Source organism: Lithobates pipiens, unplaced genomic scaffold (assembly GCF_037356315.1).
Source record: "Lithobates pipiens isolate NorthernLeopardFrog02 unplaced genomic scaffold, aLitPip1_a1.2 Scaffold_13, whole genome shotgun sequence".
Taxonomy (NCBI): domain Eukaryota; kingdom Metazoa; phylum Chordata; class Amphibia; order Anura; family Ranidae; genus Lithobates; species Lithobates pipiens.
Window position 1 is genome coordinate 187,543,835 of NW_027507718.1, and position 16,542 is coordinate 187,560,376.

At 44.2% G+C, this 16,542-nt stretch overlaps 1 protein-coding gene across 5 annotated transcripts in view; it reads right to left on the minus strand.

Annotated features, from left to right (window-relative positions):
- The window catches only part of LOC143974510 (phospholipid-transporting ATPase IK-like), a 293,505-nt gene that overhangs the window by 28,378 nt on the left and 248,585 nt on the right, over positions 1-16,542 (minus strand). For all 5 annotated transcript variants that reach the window (XM_077475984.1, XM_077475987.1, XM_077475985.1 and 2 more), the window contains one exon: positions 13,062-13,298. In XM_077475984.1, the coding sequence (XP_077332110.1) occupies positions 13,062-13,298 (237 nt within the window). The remainder of the gene's footprint in view (positions 1-13,061; positions 13,299-16,542) is intronic.

Sequence of the window (16,542 nt, forward strand, 5' to 3'; positions counted from 1 at the left end):
CAAAGCACAGGAGCCTTCAAAGAACAATATGTGTGACAAGGTTTGGAATAAGTATAGATCTTTTGCGAATGGCAAAACTTCAATCCTGATGTACCCTCTTTGTCCCAACTCTTTGACTTCCTGCAGGCAGACCTTGATTTAGGATTAGGATTAAGCAATTTAAAGGTACAGTTGGTGGCAATCTCTGCTGTGACAAGAGATGGGCCAAAGATCCTTTAATAATGAAATTCTGCAACACAGTCAAGAAGATAAGCCCACCCATTAAAACAAATCTTTCCCACTTGGGATCTCTCTATCACTCTGGAGCCCTTATTCAAACAGCCTTTGCCCCATCTGATTCAGAATCCTTGTGGAATGTTACTTGGGAATTTTTTTCTTCGTGGCGATGGCATCGGGCTGATGAGTATTATAACTTCAGGCTCTGGGTTTAGAAGACAATAATATTATTTTTTGTGCTTGGATAGATTGGAACTTAGAATGGTACATGAATTCATCAACGATATTACTTCAAGAGGAGAGCCAGCTTTAAAAAATTTTTTTTAAAAGTCAGCAGCTGCAAACACTGTAGCTGCTGACTTTTAATAAGCAGACTTACCTGTCCAGGGCGCCCGCGATGTCGGCCGCCCGAGGCTGACCTATCCCTCGGCTCTCGGGTCCGGGCGCCACCATTTCAACTAAGGGAAACAGGCAGTGGAGCCTTGCGGCTTCACTGCCCGTTTCCTACTGCGCATGCGTGAGTCGCGCAGCGCTTTGTGAATGGGGCGAGCTGTGTTCTGGGACAAACAGTTCCCAGAACACACAGCGCCCCATTACCCAGAAGACGCCGCACAGAGGAGAGAAGACCGAAGATCACCACGGAGGAGGAAGAGGCAGATTAGGACGATATGCCTAGCAACAGGCATTTCTGGTAAGTTTAAAAAATAAAAATTCTCTTTTTTTTTTTTTTCAGATTTTTGGCTAAATCTTTATGTATTTTTGTTTTTCAGGGTGGCCCTCCACTTTAAGTACTAAGACACAACTCCCTTCAGACTTTCATGTAACCTATTTTTAATACTTAGAAAAAAAAAAAGACAGGGCAAAAAAACATCTGGGGCCCTCCAGCCATTCCGGAACTGCAGTATCCATCATGCCTAGTCATGTCTGTGAATATCAGAGCTTTACATTGCCTCATAGGACATGTGGTTCTGCGGTAGCTGGGGAGCCATAGTTTGCAGATCCCTGCTTTAGTACAATATTTTCATGGATAATCAAGTTATTTAAGAAGGTGTACAGGGATAGGGGACTGGAACCCACTCTTCAGTTGGGCTGTATGCCACCCAGTTGCTTTCTGCTTCTTGGACAGCCAGAGCAGACATATCCATCAAAACGATCTAAAGGGTAGCATCATGGTCATCTCAACCATTAGTTGAGAGACATTAAGAGACATTACAGAGTAGACCCAGCAGCTTTCTCATCTGTAGAAACTGGAAGAGAGGCTATCAGGCCAGCATTTGCCTATTTTAAATTATTTTTCAAATAAATCTTTTACTATGTATCATCCCACCCATTTCAACTAGTTATTTGTCACAGGTATGCTGTCATGGAGGCACCAGAATTTTTTTTTTCATGCTTACTGTAATTCTCTTTTTCTAGTGCCTATCCATGGCAGCATACAATCCCACCCTCGGTATGCTATATTACGTAGAATGCTGGGATGCTAGGAGTGCACTAAGCCTTTTCTTTTATAATATTCACTGGTCCTGAGGGAGGAGCCAAGTCGCAGCTTGTCACAGGTATGCTGCCATGGATAGGCACCAGGAAAAGAAAATTACAGTAAGTATGAAACAATTTTCTGTTTTTCAGTGGTCTTGCTGTAGTGTAGTGGGAGGACCTGGGTGTCTCAAACTCCCAGCCTGACCTGCCCATTCACATTGCAACAGTGTCCTTCAGTGACAGGCCAGGAAATTCTGGCTCTGTCCTGCCCATCATGACCTCATTGTGACCAACAGGCCAGTAGACTCCTGGTCATGCCCACCCATGCCTGTAATTGACAGGCTATGCAAAAAATATCCAGTTTCACTGCATTATAAAGCCATTATTGAGCATACTATAATAAATAAGGGATGGTAGAGCAGCATGCACCTATGCACGTGGACAGAGTCAAGCTTATGAATGGCACATTTCTGACCCACCACCAATAAGCCCACAATCACACATTAACAGCCATTGCCTACACTAATTCCAATGCCATTATGGGAATAGTAGTCTGAATGAGTGAAGAATAAAAGAAATAGGGACTAAGGCCAGCCATACGCGGTTCGAGTCTCTGCCGGTTAGCAGGAACCACCTGAGGTTCAAATCATTAATGGGCAAACTGAATATACCAAGTTGATCGATCAACTTGGGTACAACCAGCCTGCTAGCTTCTCTTGCGGTGATCACTAGTGGCTTCTGAAGCCACTAGCGTTAATCACTGTCTTCTCCTGGCACGGATGGCTGCCCCCACCCCCCTGCCGGGAGAAGTTTATTGCCCAGGAGGAGGGATTCTGGCATCAACGCTGTCTGTGTTGGCGGGGAATTTAACTAATTTCTATTATGAGGCAACAAGATCTCAATAGTATTTCAGTCAAATCAACTTTGGAGATTGTACAATAAGAAAACTTAAACTTATCTCTACTACTCCCCAGGGGCAGACTGACCATTGGGCCACTCAGGTACTGCCCGAGGGCCCCATGCCACTAGGGGGCCCCATCAGGGTTGCCAGCCTCAGTAAAAGCAGGGACAGTATGTAAATATTTGTGTTTTTTTTTTTTACATCTGTCTCTGAAATGTTGCTTACCGACATCCTTTTGGTCTAAAAATCCAGAGATTATAGCTGCCCCACCTCTCCAGTACCTTCTCAGCCAATAGAATAATGGCTGTGTATACTATGTGATTGTATACTGTGTGGCCCCATAATCTCTGATTGCCTGGGGGGCCCATAATCTCTTATTGCCCGGGGGCCCCATGAGTTGTCAGTCCACACCTGCTACTCCCCCCTCTTTCATAGGAGACCCCAAATTCTTACCACATCATTATGTTGCTGAGGAATTCACATGGTGGATTAATAATAACATAACATCCCTTTCAAAATTTATAGAAAATACCTCTTTATGCCCTGGTTCACACTGGAGCATTTTGACATGCAATTTGACATGTCAAATCGCATGTCAAATTGGCAGTAATTGCCATCAATGGCACTGTCCTAACCAATGCGACGCCGCATCTGCGGCACTGCACTGATTTCAAAAATTATTTTCTGCACTACTTTTTGCAATATCGGGTTGAGATTTACACTGACATCTGTGCAACACTGACATCTGTGCAGAAACCTGAGAGGATATCTATGAAATGGGGACTGACATGCGGGTGTGAAATCATGGGAGTTCAGCTGAACTCGCGTGGCTTCATTCCCGCAGCTTAGTGTGAACCTGGGCTTACTTAATTTTCCTCACTAAAAGCTAAATATCAGATTCTCAATAAGGAAATCAGGAAATTCATCCAAATCAGAAACTTCTATAATACATATTTTCAAACAATCACTATCTCCTGTTACTTTCTGCTCTCCACTCACATAAATCCGCACCAAACTCATCCTGCCGCCTCCAGTCTCAGATTTGGGCATTCCAAACTAGGAGTTCGCACACTGACTGTCTGCCTGATACCTTTTCCATCCCAGCTTACTTCCAACTGTTCTGCAGCCTGATACATTCTTTATAGTCCTTGAAAAATGTTTTCTTTCAGCCAGCAGGCTAGTATACTACATTGGGTGCTACAGTATACTGTTACTACTTTTGACAAGAGTAGTAAAAGTATACAGTGTAAACACTGTCTGCCGCCATAAAAGATACAGCCACAGCACCTGTGATTATCATTATCATGCTGATAACCACACTGTACAGCCTATATACAGTACAGTCACATGAAGTACAGTGTAATCATCAGCATGATAATGATGATCACAGGTGATGTGGCTGCATCTTTCATGGCTGCAGACAGTGTTTGCACTGTATACTTTTACTCCAGGCTTTTTTTTTTTTGCTGAAATGTGGCACTCCTGAAATCTGGACTCTGCACGTAGCACACCCTGGACTCTGCACGTAGCACACCCTGGACTCTGCACGTAGCACACCCTGGACTCTGCACGTAGCACACCCTGGACTCTGCACGTAGCACACCCTGGACTCTGCACGTAGCACACCCTGGACTCTGCACGTAGCACACCCTGGACTCTGCACGTAGTACACCCTGGACTCTGCACGTAGCACACCCTGGACCCTGGACTCTGCACGTAGCACACCCTGGACCCTGGACTCTGCACGTAGCACACCCTGGACCCTGGACTCTGCACGTAGCACACCCTGGACCCTGTACTCTGCAAGTAGCACACCCTGAACCTTGTACTCTGCACGTAAACTGCCTTGGAAAAGTATTCAACCCCCTTGGTTTTTAACTTATTTTGTTACATTATAGCCTTTAGTTCAATGTTTTTTTAAATCTGAATTACGTGTGATGAATCAGAACACAATAGTCTAAGTTAGTGAAGTAAAATTAGAAAAATAGATACATAAAACGATTTTTCAGAAATAAAAAACTGATAATCGGCATGTGCCTATGTATCACCCTCTTAGTTAGGAAGCTCGTAAAAACCTCTGGTGCAACCAATTACCTTCCGAAGTCACATAATTAGTGAACCGATCGATGTCCACCTGTGTGCAATCTAAGTGTCATTACATGTACACACCTTTTTGAAAGGACCCAGAGGCTGCAACACCTAAAGAGGCACCACTAACCAACACTGCCAAGGAACTCTCCAAACAAGTAAGGGACAATGTTGTTGAGAAGTACAAGTCAGGGTTAGGTTATAAAAAAATCCAAATCTTTGATGATCCCTAGGAGCACCATCAAATCTATCATAACCAAATGGAAAGAACATGGCACAATAGCAAACCTGCCAAGAGACAGCCGCAGACCAAAACTCATGGACCGGGCAAGGAGGGCATTAATCAGAGAGGCAGCACAGAGACCTAAGGTAACCCTGGAGGAGCTGCAGAGTTCCACAGCAGAGACTGGAGTATCTTTACATAGGATAACAATAAGCCGTATGCTCCATAGAGTTGGGCTTTATGGCAGAGAGGCCAGAAGAAAGCCATTACTTTTAGCAGAAAACAAAATGGCACATTTTGAGTTTGCGAAAAGGCATTTGGGAGACTCCCAAAATGTATGGAGGAAGGTACTCTGGTCTGATGAGACTAAAATTATACTTTTTGGCTATCAAAGATAATGCTATGTCTGGCACAAACCCAACACATCACATCACCCAAAGAACGCCATCCCCACAGTGAAATATGGTGGTGGCAGCATCATACTGTGGGGATGTTTTTCAGCAGTCGGGACTGGGAAACTGATCAGAGTTGAGGGAAAGATGAATGGTGCTAAATACAGGGATATTCTTGGGCAAAACTTGTACCACTGTGTGTGATTTGAGGCTAGGACGGAGGTTCACATTCCAGCAGGACAATGACCCCAAACACACTGCTAAAGCAACACTTGAATGGTTTAAGGGGAAACATGTAAATGTGTTGGAATGGCATAGTCAAAGCCCAGACCTCAATCCAATAGAAAATCTGTGGTGAGACTTAAAGATTGCTGTTCACAAGTGCAAACCATCCAAATTGAAGGAGCTGGAGCAGTTTTGCAAAGGGAAATGGGCAAAAATCCCAGTAGTAAGATGTGACAAGCTCATAGAAACTTATCCAAAGCGACTTGGAGCTGTGATAGCCGCAAAAGGTGGCTCTACAAAGTATTGACTTTATGGGGGTGAACAGTTATGCACATTGACCTATTGTTGTTTGCTTTACAATAAAAAATAAATAAAAAAAACAAACATCTTCAAAGTTGTGGGCATGTCCTGTAAATGAAATGATGCAAATCCTCAAACAATCCATGTTAATTCCAGATTATGAGGCAACAAACAAGAAAAATGCCAAGAGGGGTAAATACTTTTGCAAGGCACTGTAACAATCCACTCCCTTTGATTTCTATATTATTTAAATAGAACTACAAAATGTTTTGTTTTTTTACACTGACATCATAGCAAATCCAGTGTCATTTCTGAATGCAGTGGTCCTGTGCAGTGATGTAAGTAACTCAGTTAAAATAAACGAGTTACTTAACGCAGTTAGAGGGTAACGAGTAATCTAACTGATTACTCTTCCCCTCATGGTAACTCATTTACCATTACTTGGGCGGCGTTACCACAATTACATTTACTGCCCGGGAGGCCCGCCGTGGCTGCGCTGCCTGCCCGTTTGTTCCGCCGCGGGGAGGGGGGCTTTTGCCCGCTGAGCTGAGAAGAGGCTGAGACGCAGAGAGACTGTCTGGACCGCCCCATCCTGCCCTGCCTATCCAGAGAGAGAGAATGTAGGGAGGCCGGGCGGACACTGAAAAATGAAGTCAGCTGACACCAATCGAGTGAAGGGGAGGGTCTCTCTCTCTCCCCATGAGGAAATGCATCCCTGGAGGCATTCAAGTAAGTGACTTTCTGACGATTCGAATTGCAGTGCAATCGATCCGTCCCAAGTCCTCCACCACCTCTGCTTCTTACCCACCCACCATCACTTCTACAACAGAGGTGATGGGGGGGGATATGGTAGGGATGAGATCAGTAAGAGGCAGAGGTGGTGGTGGGAGAGGATGGCACCCCCACCGCTGCCACCCCCCAAGTACACCACCGATGCCACCCCCCCCAAATACTGTACACCACCACCACTGCCACCCCCCCAAGTACACCACCAAAACTGCCACCCCCTCAAGTACCCCCGCTGCCACCCCTATCACAGTTACTTTGCTGAGTAACTAATTACTTTTCCAATGTAGTAACCGAGTTACTAACGCAATTACTTTTTTTGGGAGAAGTAATTTGTAACTTGACTAATTACTTTTTTAAAGTAAGATGACCAACACGTGTCCTGTGTGCAAGATCATGTTGGGCCCCCTGGCCAGCAACCAGGGAAAGTCATGCTGCAATCCAGCCATCTACATGTGTAATTTGTTTTAACACACCCCCTGTATAAGAAGATATGTGTAGTAATACAGCACACACTGAGACTATGCCACTGTGCAGATCAAAGCACATCTCTTTGATCTTAAAGATATAGAGGTTTGAAACAGTACATATAAAAAATTCAATGTTAGTCGTGGGTGTGTTTTTTATTTTATTTATTTATTTATTTATTTTTTTACTACTGCTGAGGGACATTTTAACCACTTGCCGACCGCCGCACGACGATGTACGTCGACAGAATGGCACGGGCAGGCATATGGGCGTACCTGTACGTCCCTGCCTTCCCGCGGGTGGGGGGCCCGATCGGGCCCCCCCCGGTGCCTGCGGCGGTCGGTATTCGTTCGGGAGCGATCCGGGATGAGGGGGCGGCCATTCATTCATGGCCACCCCCTCGCGATCGCTCCCGACGAATGAAAATGCTCCGTGACATCAATTCCTCTCCTGTAATGTAAACACAGGAGAGGAAGTGATGTAATCTCTCCTCTGTGTCGGTATTTTTCGTTCCGACACCGAGGAGAGAGGATCGGTGAGTTGCACCAACACGACACTACACAGTAGAACATGCCAGGCACACTCACACCCCCCCGATCACCCCCCCAATTACCCCTGCCCCCCAGTCACAGTGACACCAATGTCATTTTTTTTTTTTTTTTTTGCATTGGTGTCATTTGTGACTGTAATAACTGTTAGGGCAGTTAGGGTTAGCCCCCTTTAGTTCTAATGTACCCGCCCTAACCCCCCCAATAAAGGTTTAACCCCGTGATCACCCCCCGTCGCCAGTGTCACTAAGGCTGGGTTCACATTGCAGCGGTTTATGAGAACGAATGTGATTCGCACCGCACTGCAGTGCAAATCACATCCGATCTCTGTGCGATTCGAGTTCAGCCATACAGATAGTATGGCTGAATTCGCGCCGCACCCGCCGCAAATTCGCACGGGACCCTTTTTTTGGTCCGCAGCAGAATCGTATCGCATGGGTGTTCACACCATGCGATCCGAGTTTGCAGATCGCACTGCGATATGCGAACTGATCTGGGGGTGTCATTAACATTTCACTGACACTCCCAGCAGTTCGCATAGGGCAGTGTGAACTGTCGCCGGGAGGCATGCGATGCGGGAACCCGCCGCGGATTCGTGGCATTCCCGCATCGCTCCAGTGTGAACCCAGCCTAATAAGCGATCATTTTTCTGATCGCTGTATTAGTGTCACAGGTGACGCTAGTTAGGCAGGTAGGTATTTAGGTTCGCCGCAGCTTTTTATAGCGCCAGGGACCCCCATATACTACCGCATAAAGCCCCCTGATTGCCCCCTAGTTAACCCTTTCACCAGTGATCACCATATAACTGTTACAGGTGACGCTGGTTGGTTAGTTATTTTTTTATAGTTTCAGGGCACCCGCCATTTATTACCTAATAAAGGTTTAACCCCCTGATCACCCGGCGGGTGTCATTTGTGACTGTAATAACTGTTAGGGCAGTTAGGGTTAGCCCCCTTTTAGTTCTAAGGTACCCCCCTAACCCCCCCAATAAAGGTTTAACCCCGTGATCACCCCCCGTCGCCAGTGCCACTAAGGCTGGGTTCACATTGCAGCGGTTTATAAGAACGGATGTGATTCGCACCGCACTGCAGTGCAAATCACATCCGATCTCTGTGCGATTCGAGTTCAGCCATACAGATAGTATGGCTGAATTCGACCGCACCCGCCGCAAATTCGCACGGGACCCTTTTTTTGGTCTGCAGCAGAATCGGATCGCATGGGTGTTCACACCATGCGATCCGAGTTTGCAATTCGCACTGCGATATGCGAACTGATCTGGGGGTGTCATTAACATTTCACTGACACTCCCAGCAGTTCGCATAGGGCAGTGTGAACTGCCGCCGGGAGGCATGCGATGTGGGAACCCGCCGCGGATTCGTGGCGTTCCCGCATCGCTCCAGTGTGAACCCAGCCTAATAAGCGATCGTTTTTCTGATCGCTGTATTAGTGTCACAGGTGACGCTAGTTAGGCAGGTAGGTATTTAGGTTCGCCGCAGCTTTTTATAGCGCCAGGGACCCCCATATACTACCGCATAAAGCCCCCTGATTGCCCCCTAGTTAACCCTTTCACCAGTGATCACCATATAACTGTTACAGGTGACGCTGGTTGGTTAGTTATTTTTTTATAGTTTCAGGGCACCCGCCATTTATTACCTAGTCTCACTAGTGTACCCCTAAATTTAGGGGTGTCTACTTTCCAAAATGGGGTCATTTGGGGGGGGTTTGTGCCATCTTGGCATTTTATGGCCTTCAAAACTGTAACGCCCTTAGAAAGCCTGAAGGCGGTGCTTGGTTTTCGGGGCCCCGTACGTGGCTAGGCTCCCAAAAAGTCCCACATATGTGGTATCCCCGTACTCAGGAGAAGCAGCAGAATTTATTTTGGGGTGTCATTTCACATATGCCCATAGCATGTGTGAGCAATATATCATTTAGTGACAACTTTGTGTAAAAAAAAAAAATATTTTTTTTTTGTCATTATTCAATCGCTTGAGGCAAAAAAATAAAATATTCAATGGGCTCAACATGCCACTTATCAATTTCCTTAGGGGGTCTACTTTCCAAAATGGGGTCATTTGGGGGGGGATTTGTACTGCCCTGCCATTTTAGCACCTCAAGAAATGAGATAGGCAGTCGTAAACTAAAAGCTGCGTAAATTCCAGAAAACGTACCTTAGTTTGTAGATATGACAACTTTTGCGCAAACCAATAAATATACAGTTATTGACTTTTTTTTTACCAAAGACATGTGGATGAATACATTTTGGCCTAAATGTATGACTAAAATTGAGTTTATTGGATTTTTCTAATAACAAAAAGTAGAAAATATCATTTTTTTTCAAAATTTGCGGTCTTTTTACGTTTATATCGCAAAAAAGAAAAATCGCAGAGGCAATCAAATACCATCAAAAGAAAGCTCTATTTGTGGGAAGAAAAGGACGCAAATTTTGTTTGGGTACAACATTGCATGACCGCGCAATTACCAGTTAAAGCAGCGCAGTGCCAAATTGTAAAAAGACCTCTGGTCATTGACCAGCAAAATGGTCCGGTCTGAAAGTGGTTAAGAAAAAAATAGCTCAAAATTGGGCTTTAAACTCTTGAACTTAAAGTGCAGTTCCACTCCTAAAATTATTTTAGCATTTTTCAGCTGCATTAAAAACGATTAATACATGTTGCTAGGGAGTCCCTCGTAATCTGCCTCTTTACTCACCTCGGCTCCTTTCCTCACTTCCCTCAGTGCCGGAAAGGAAGATCACTTCTCCCCCTCCCTTTAGGCAATCATCTGGGACTCATCACAAGTCCCAGATGATCGCGCGGGCAGTTACGGCGCACGCCATGCGCAATGGGTGCCTGGCTGTCAAGCCACAGCCGAGTGCCCACGGTTACAATGAGATGGAGAAGGAGATGAGCGGGGGCTACGATCCCCTGCATCGCTAGACCCTGGGACGGATAAATGTCCAATTATTAACCACTTCCCGCCCAAGGTACGTCCAGGGATGTCCTTGACTTTCCGGGGGTATATCTGAATGATGCCTGAGGCCACAGACATCATTCAGATATCGGCGTTTTCAGCCGGCGATTCCCTGCACCATAAGAATGATCATAGCAGCTGTTCCGCCGCTTGATCATTCTTACGGGAGGCGGGAGGGGACGTCCCCCCCTCCCGCCACCCTCCGGTGCTTCTACTGACTCACCGCTTCTATCAGTGAGCCGGTCACAGGATCCACCAGCCCCCGGATAATACCATAGAGATTTCCGGTGGACCAGATTGTCCCCGGAGTCTCTATGATCGTTCGGAGGCCGGGCGCGATATGACGTCACGCCCGGCCTCTGCATTCAAAATAACGGTGCCGATTTGGCTAGGAAGCCAGGATCGTTTTTTTTTTTTTTTTTTGCTTCCCAGCCTAGAGGTGAGATATGGGGTCTTATTGACCCCATATCTCACTGTAAATAGGTCCGATCGTGCCATATTCCTATTACAAGGGATGTTTACATTCCTTGTAATTAGGAATAAAAGTAATCAATTTTATTTATTTTTTTTAAGTGTCAAACTAAAAAAAAAGTAAAATTAACAATAAAAATAAAATTAAAAATTAAAGCGCCCCTGTCCCTGTGAGCTCGTACGCAGAAGCGAACGCATACGCAAGTCCCACCCACATATGAAAACGGTGTGTGCAAACCACACATGTGAGGTATTGCCGCAAACGTTAGAGTGAGAGCAATAATTCTAGCACTAGACCTCCTCTGTAACGCAAAACATGTAACCAGTAAAAAATTTTAAAGCATCGCCTATGGGGATTTTTAAATACCAAAGTTTGGCGCCATTCCACGAGCGTGTGCAATTTTGAAGCGTGACATGTTGGGTATCTATTTACTCGGCGTATCTACATCTATCACATTATGCAAAAGAATTGGGCTAACTTTACTGTTTTTTTTTTTTTTTTAAGTATGAAACTGTTTTTTTTTCTGAAAAACACTGTGCGAGATAAAAAGTTGCAACAACCGCCATTGAATTCTCTTGGGTCTTTGCTAAAAAAACATATATAATGTTTGGGGGTTCTATGTAATTTTCTAGCAAAAAAAATTATGAATTTTACATGTAGGAGAGAAATGACAGAATTGGCCTGGATGCGAAGTGGTTAAAAGTCAGCAGCTGCAGTATTTGTAGCTGCTGACTTTTAATTAATTTTTTTTTAAGCGGAACTCCGCTTTACAGTGTTTTTAAAGTCAGAAGGTTTTTATCTTAATGCATTCTATACATTAAGGTAAAAAAAAAACCTGTGTACAGCAGCCGCTCTCAGCCCCCCTAATACTTACCTGAGCCCCATCTCTTTCCAGTAATGTCCATGAGTGCCTTGGCTGTCCAGGAATCTCCTTCAAATTGGCTGAGACACAGCAGCAGTGCCATTGGCTCCCACTGCTGTCAATCAAAGTCAGTCAGCCAATCAGGAGATAGAAGGGGTGTGGCTGAACTAGGGCTCCATGTCTGAATGGCCACATGGAGCTGTGCCTCAGGTCTGGTGCCCTCATAGCAAACTTCTTGCTGTGGAGGCACTCAACAGGAGGGCCAAAGAGGAACCCTGTGCAAAACCACTACACAGAGTATTTTTAGAGAAAAAAAACAAGACTTTACAATCACTTTAATTCGCTAAAAACACGATTTTCCTATTTTGTCCACCCTCTTCCTAAAATGCTAAAAAAAGTAGTTCATGCATGCACGGTTAAATTGTGCTTTAACATTTTGTTTCAAACTTGTATGGAATTTGTTGAGATTGTAAATTACCCACCAGAGGGAACTTCCAAGTGCTCAATGCACGTGTTCTTTCTCTCTGGATAACTGATGAGATAAGATATTAGCTTCACAGGGGATGCATTGCTTTTTGAATGAGTTAAACAAAAATTATTTTGAATAAGAGCACCAAGCAGAACCATTGTGTAGCACTGCAAAGCAGGAAGCAGAACGTACACGTGTTATGAGAAAACATGGCTACCATGTACATATCCAATTATAGATGGGAAACATGTTTTCAGAACCTTAACACATATGTGCAGCTAGTCTCGCAATTTAAACATATTTTCTACTCTGCACAGTAAAAAAACAGACAACGCCAGTCATTTCCTGGTTCAGCAATTCAGCTTGTTATATAATCTCTTCACCTCCAGCTTGGTCATTGAGCAATTAATCAGCAACATCACTTTGCCCCATATGCACAGATGTATTCCAGGAAGTAAAAAAATGGAACCCAGAGGTGAACAAATGCACCTGATGTGGCAGAGATGTGTAAATCACAAATATGGTTCTACGGAGTTATACATCCTTTGTCAGGTAAAACAGCAGCCATATACAGTATGTACAGTATTTAAACTGCGTATTCATCTGTTTGAGCACATATATCATTCACCTTCCCTACCATGTCCTATGAATCTCAGCTGTTTTCTTACCTCGGCCAATGTTGCAAAAAAGTAGATGTTGCTCATGGTATATACAAAAACATGGTGATCAAATATGCCTCCTGGTCCTGCTGAATCATAGAAAGCAAAATATGGAAGGAAGAACATAACCAATGAAGTGTAGATGCCATAAAGGATGTTTGCAAAGATCCTAAACCCAAGCCACTTGTCCTTCTGACCAATTATGTACAGATGAGGATGTCGAAGACTTGTTGTACTATCCACATCCTACAAACGAGAAAGACATTACAATTTGTTAAATGCTGGCACTGTTTATTCTGGGCTTATATTTCAATACCATTTTCAATTGATTACAGTAGTTGACATAGTTAAAGCTAAATCACTTTATTCTATGAGGCAGGTTGCATTTTCTTTCCTGAAAAATATTGCGAATGTTAAAAGCTACATATTATGCTCCTCTCTACTTAAATCAAGAGGTGGCCTGTGACCTTGTTTCTGGGCACAGAACTCTTTACTAGTGATGATGGCATCCAAAAAATAATTGATTAGGCTGAATAATCTGTCTAATCCGAGAGGCACTCTACTTAGGAACCCATACATATAAAAAATAAAATAAATAATTAAATCTGCATGCATACATTTAGGCAAATAAAAAATTCACAATTTGCATGATTTGTTAAGCACCTCGCTCATTATTACTTGCCAATGACAGAACCTTATCATTCCCGTTCCCGTGCAATAGTTTCAAGGCAGTCTTCCTACACTACAATAATAAAAAATGTAACCGCAAAATTTCAGTTTATCGCACTCAAAAGAAGGGCATACATAACTAAACATCCCAACATGTCTGGATTCTGTATTTGTTGTCCCTATGTAGCTAAACATATCATAGGTAGCTACATTTAGAAGTTGAGCAGTGAGTAAGAAAAAAGACAATAGTGGGATTTGTCAATGTGCACATTCAAAATCAGCCACAGACATGGCAATATACAGAAGCTATGTGATAACAGAACTCCCTAACCACATCATATGCAGCTTTTTATTGCAGATAGCTCAACTTAAAGTGGTTGTAAACCCTTACAAACCACTTTGACCTACAGGTAAGCCTAGATTAAGGCTTACCTGTAGGTCCAAGAAATATCTCCTAGACCTATACGGTTTAGGAGATATTGGCCCGAAGACAGGCACCGCTGTCTACGGCGCATGCGCCGTAGACAGCGGCGCGCAGGCGCACTGAGCGCGGCATTTCCAACAATGGAGCTGCCGTGCGTGTCGGCTCCCGTGCGCATGCGTGGGAGTGACGTCATCGCAGCTCCGCCGAATGACAGCGGCAGAGCTGCGAGACCTCACCGAAAAGATGAATGCGCCGGACTACAGGGGACAGCGGTGACATCACTGGCTCCTGTGTCAGGTAAGTGACACATAATGGGCTACTATGCGATGCATAGTAGTCCATTATGCTTTGCCTTTGCAGGGAATGAAAGAGGAAGTAAACCCATCAGGGTTTACTTCCTCTTTAATTTACTTGTCATGTATATCATTGTTGAGGAATATCAGATTGTGGATTGTGGATAGATACTAGTTACTTGGGCAGGTTTGCAGTCAGTCTCTTAAATGAGCCCCATCTAGTGTATGTTCTAAACATCTATTCTGAAAAAATAGTTTTTGCTGCATTTTGGTAACAATGCCAACCTATGTCATCTTACACACATGGGTATATAAAGAAATAATATGTATTACCTGCTGAAATATTTGTAATTCTGTCTGATCAAGACAACCCGTTCGCACAGCATCACCACACAGTTGGGTTCCAGCCTTTCCTAATATGAATCTGATGCCTGCTGCAGAAATGGCCACGAGACACTAACTGCTCTAGTGTAGTGCACTTTTATAGGGAAAGGAGGATCCCTGCCCTTAAGCCAAGAGGCCGGAAAAATTATCTATGAAATCCAGCAGGAAATGATAGAGTGAGCACAGTAGGATATACCCAGCGGGGGCCCTCGGCAATGAAAAAGAAGGAGCAAAATCGTCTAATTGAAGCTGTAGCAGAAAGATGGGGGTTGATTTACTAAAACTAGAGAGTGAAAAATCTGTTGCAGCTGTGCATGGTAGTGAATCAGCTTCTAACTTCGGCTTGTTCAATTAAGCTTTGACACATATAACCTGGAAACTGATTGGTTTCTATGCAGAACTGCACCAGATTTTGCACTCTCCAGTTTTGTAAATCAACCCCATAAAGTCTAACAGCATGTACAATATTTCAATTGTGGACGGAGCCCACCTTAGGATGGCAATACAAGTTTCATCTGGGTGGCCAAGACCCTTGAATCGAGAAAGAACCCAGGACCCCTCGCCAGCTTTAAAGCCTGATATCCAAGAAAGACTTTAATGACTCCAGAACTGAACTTGTGACCCATCACGTCGGAGCAAGACAGGTCTTACAATGCAAACAAATGCACTGGTCTTAAGACTAAGCTTTCTTGTCCCATTTATCCAGTATGTTGAGTTGCAACAGCCTGGAGGTAAACTGGGTGTAAGGAACTGCCTGGGAGGAGGACTTAGCTGCATCCTGGAGAATTTTGGTGTCCAGGTCTTGTGGCAAAACTGAGATCCAGGTTTTGCCTTGAAAATGTGTGGGTAAGGAAAGTAATTTTTATGGGGAAAGGCATTTTACAGGGGGGGGGGGGGAAGTGTTTCTATTCCTCATGACTTCCATGATAAACTTGTCCAGGGTTGTCCCAAACAGGCAGGTCCTCTTGAAAGGCATAATAGGGGTCTATTGCATGGATTTTCTATGGCCCAATTTTTAAAGCAAAGGGTTCTCCATATGCGCACAGCAATGAGATTCATCATAATGATTTGGCAGATTACATTCAACAGGATATTAGCCCAATAATGCAGGGCCACAGGCATGAGTTCCAGCTATTGCAGAACAGATGGTTCTAAAGGGGAAAAAACCCAGATCCCCAGCCATATTTGTTGCTAAAACACCTACAATAGCAGTCTACATGGCAGGACCTGTTAGAAAGAAAGTCTTTTGAAATGGGCCTCTAGTTTTTTTATCCACTTGATTCGTGAATGCTAGTATATCCCCTACTGGCACAGAAAATTTAAAAAGGGCAGCAACAAAGCGTGCATAGGGAAAGACTTATTTGACTGAGGGCTTTTTAGCAAACCCAGACTAGTAACTCTATGTACAACTAACTCAGGTTATTCTATGTCTAGACGTATGTGGACTGTGTTAGTGAGAATGGCAATGATATATTTTAGATTTGGGTTTATCACAGTAAGCAGACTCCTCAAATACCAAGTTAGTAAGATAGGGTATCTTCCTCTACAACCTCAGCTTCAGCTTGAAATTCAGAAACAGATTTTGGAGAAAATGGTGGGGAAGCCAGTTTGTGGTCCCTGTAGTCAGCAATCATTTTTAGAATGCTTCACATACACTCAGCCATAGAAGCATCCCTGGACAAATCAAGAGCAGGCGCTGCCCCGGAAGAGGTTAGGAAAA